The sequence below is a fragment of the Austrofundulus limnaeus genome, unplaced genomic scaffold, assembly GCF_001266775.1.
Source record: "Austrofundulus limnaeus strain Quisiro unplaced genomic scaffold, Austrofundulus_limnaeus-1.0 Scaffold1234, whole genome shotgun sequence".
In the NCBI taxonomy this organism is placed as follows: Eukaryota; Metazoa; Chordata; class Actinopteri; order Cyprinodontiformes; family Rivulidae; genus Austrofundulus; species Austrofundulus limnaeus.
The window spans coordinates 65,058-67,422 of NW_013953636.1; the positions used below are offsets into that span (position 1 = coordinate 65,058).

The window sequence follows — 2,365 nt, forward strand, 5'->3', positions numbered from 1 at the left end:
CACCGAGGACCTATCCACGTCATCATTTACCCAGAATGCTTTGTGTGTATATATTTTTAAACCTTTAGTTTAAAAATGATAAAAACTAAACAACCTACAGTATTTTTACTGTCTTTATTTTACAGTGAAAATAAATGTTTATTAAATAAAGTCTATGTTAAAACTAATCGGGGATCCCTTTAATACCACTGAAGGAGATCGGGTCTACAGAAACATCAGTCAGAGGAGTACAGCTACTTACCAAAATCTACAGAAGTTTTATAAACTTGACTGGCTCTGATGTTCCTCCTGCTACATTTGAATCTCCAGGACCAGCTTAAGATATCTGTCACAGCTGATGAGTCAGCAGTTTACTTTTCAAGGGTTCCAACGCTGCAGATGAGTGATGAGTGAAAGCTTACAGCAGCCCCTCGTCTCATCATTTACAGGCCTGTTGAGGAGGAGGAGACAGAAAGTGTCCTGCTCTGTCTTTCAGTGTTTGTCCTGTTCTTGCAGGTGATTTCAGTGAACCGGACCCTGGCAGAGAGGAACCTGGCTGTTTGGGTTGATGGATTCTGAATTCCTGGTGTCGTCTCATCCTCACACACCCATCCTCCTAAATTATTCTCATTTGGTCAACAGTCAGAGGAACCAGAACCCACCAGGCACTGGTGGATCTGAGAAGACCCACCCCCCCTCAGCTGTGTTCCCCTCCCCCCACTTTGATTTTTGTCTTTTTCTTTTTTGTTTTCAACAAACTATAAACTTGATTTCAGGCATAATCTACAGGGACGCAGCACTACTTCTACTAAACCAAGCTTTTGATCATGTCACACGAAGTTAGAGAAAGAAAAAAAGATCATTTTTAAAACAAAGTAAACTGTAATAAAATAAAAGGATCATTTGAAGTGTTTTAGCCCACATTCTTCTTTCATGTGTGATCACAGTGGATTATCAAGCTGCAGGTGCAGTCCTGGTCCTGGTCCATTTCTGAGTAAAGTCAGTGTGTGTGGGGGAGATGATGGCCTTTCTGTGAACTTGTCTGTCCAAAGACAGAGGAGTGGTGCACCTCAGAGGGACCAGTGCTCACAGGTCGCCCTGTGTCTGACTGAAAAAGATGATTCTGTAATGCTTGACTGAAACCCAGGAACATAACGGTTCACTGTTGGCACATCTTCAGTCCTTCAAACGTAGAACGAAGGACTGTTTTAATCTTGAATCGGTCCAGAACTGTAAATCCACTCGGTGTGAATTAAAACACTCTGAGGAAAAGAAGGCTGCTAGATGTTTGTGTTGACTTCTGCTGTACTGTTTTTTTTTTTTTTTTTTGGGACATGAAGCTTCTCTGACTACGTGATCATGGTGGGTCTTTTTAATGTACACACTTCCATGAAACTGAAATCTGACATTTTAGCAATAAGGCAGCTTTATTTTGAATAATGAAGAGGGACATGGGTGAAACGTTTTTTTTTTTTATTTTATTTGACATTTCAGATAAACTGTTGTGAAACAACACTAAAAACCAGAGTTTTCAACAAGGTTCCTCAGGAATGATCTGATCAACAAAGCGAACTGCAGACGTGCAGCTGAGGAGATGTAATGTCATTGTGTTAGGAAACATTAGGTTTGGGACGTAGGACGAAGGTTTTCACCCCGATCATGATTTTAGAAACGTATCCGGATGTTGCTGCTGGATTTGGAGCAGTAGATGCTTCCCCTTATTTTGAATCACAATTTTATTTTAATGCACTTACGGATTTATTGAACCTATGACATGCCTCCTCACAGTCCCTTTACCACATCTTAGGGTTTGTTCATTTTTCTGTAAATAAGGAAATTGACTGTACGTTTATATAACACTGGGACGTAAAAGATTTGAAGGGAAATATACTATTTTTGTTTGTTTAGTTTGACATTCTGCCCATTCCTCTGTGCTCTCCAGCTGAGATTGTATGGTGGTGTGTAGCTAGAAACGTAATTTGATTTTTCAAATTATGGGTGTTAAACAACTGTGCCCAAAAGCATTTAAATAACTTGTACAAATCAGATTTTGCTAGACTCACCTTCAATTGATTTGTTGATTGTACAGATGTATAAGGGACAAAAAAGAATAAAACTTATTCAAAGTGTTTCTGCTGTTTACATCTTTGGAGGGGGTGGGTGTTCTTTAACAGTCAGGGCTTTGTTTTTGTGTGAATGCTGAGTCAGTGTTTTGTAGTCATTTCTACACTTGGTGTGTTTGAAATAAAACAGAACCTGCCCTTCCTGAGCAGGAATATGGAACCTGTCTCCATGCTCAGCAGGATGATAAAACACTAAGCCTACAACCCCTGGCAAAAAGTATGGAATCACCAGTCTTGGATGAGCACTCATTCAGACATTTCAT

General features: G+C 39.9%; 1 protein-coding gene across 1 annotated transcript in view; it reads left to right on the forward strand.

The window, feature by feature from the left end:
* akap1b (A kinase (PRKA) anchor protein 1b) overlaps positions 1-2,109 on the forward strand; it is a 20,730-nt gene extending 18,621 nt beyond the window's left edge. Inside the window, exon 11 of the mRNA XM_014031347.1 lies at positions 496-2,109. Within this exon, the coding sequence (XP_013886801.1) occupies positions 496-558 (63 nt within the window). The 3' untranslated portion in view covers positions 559-2,109. The remainder of the gene's footprint in view (positions 1-495) is intronic.
* The last annotated feature ends 256 nt before the right edge of the window (positions 2,110-2,365 follow it).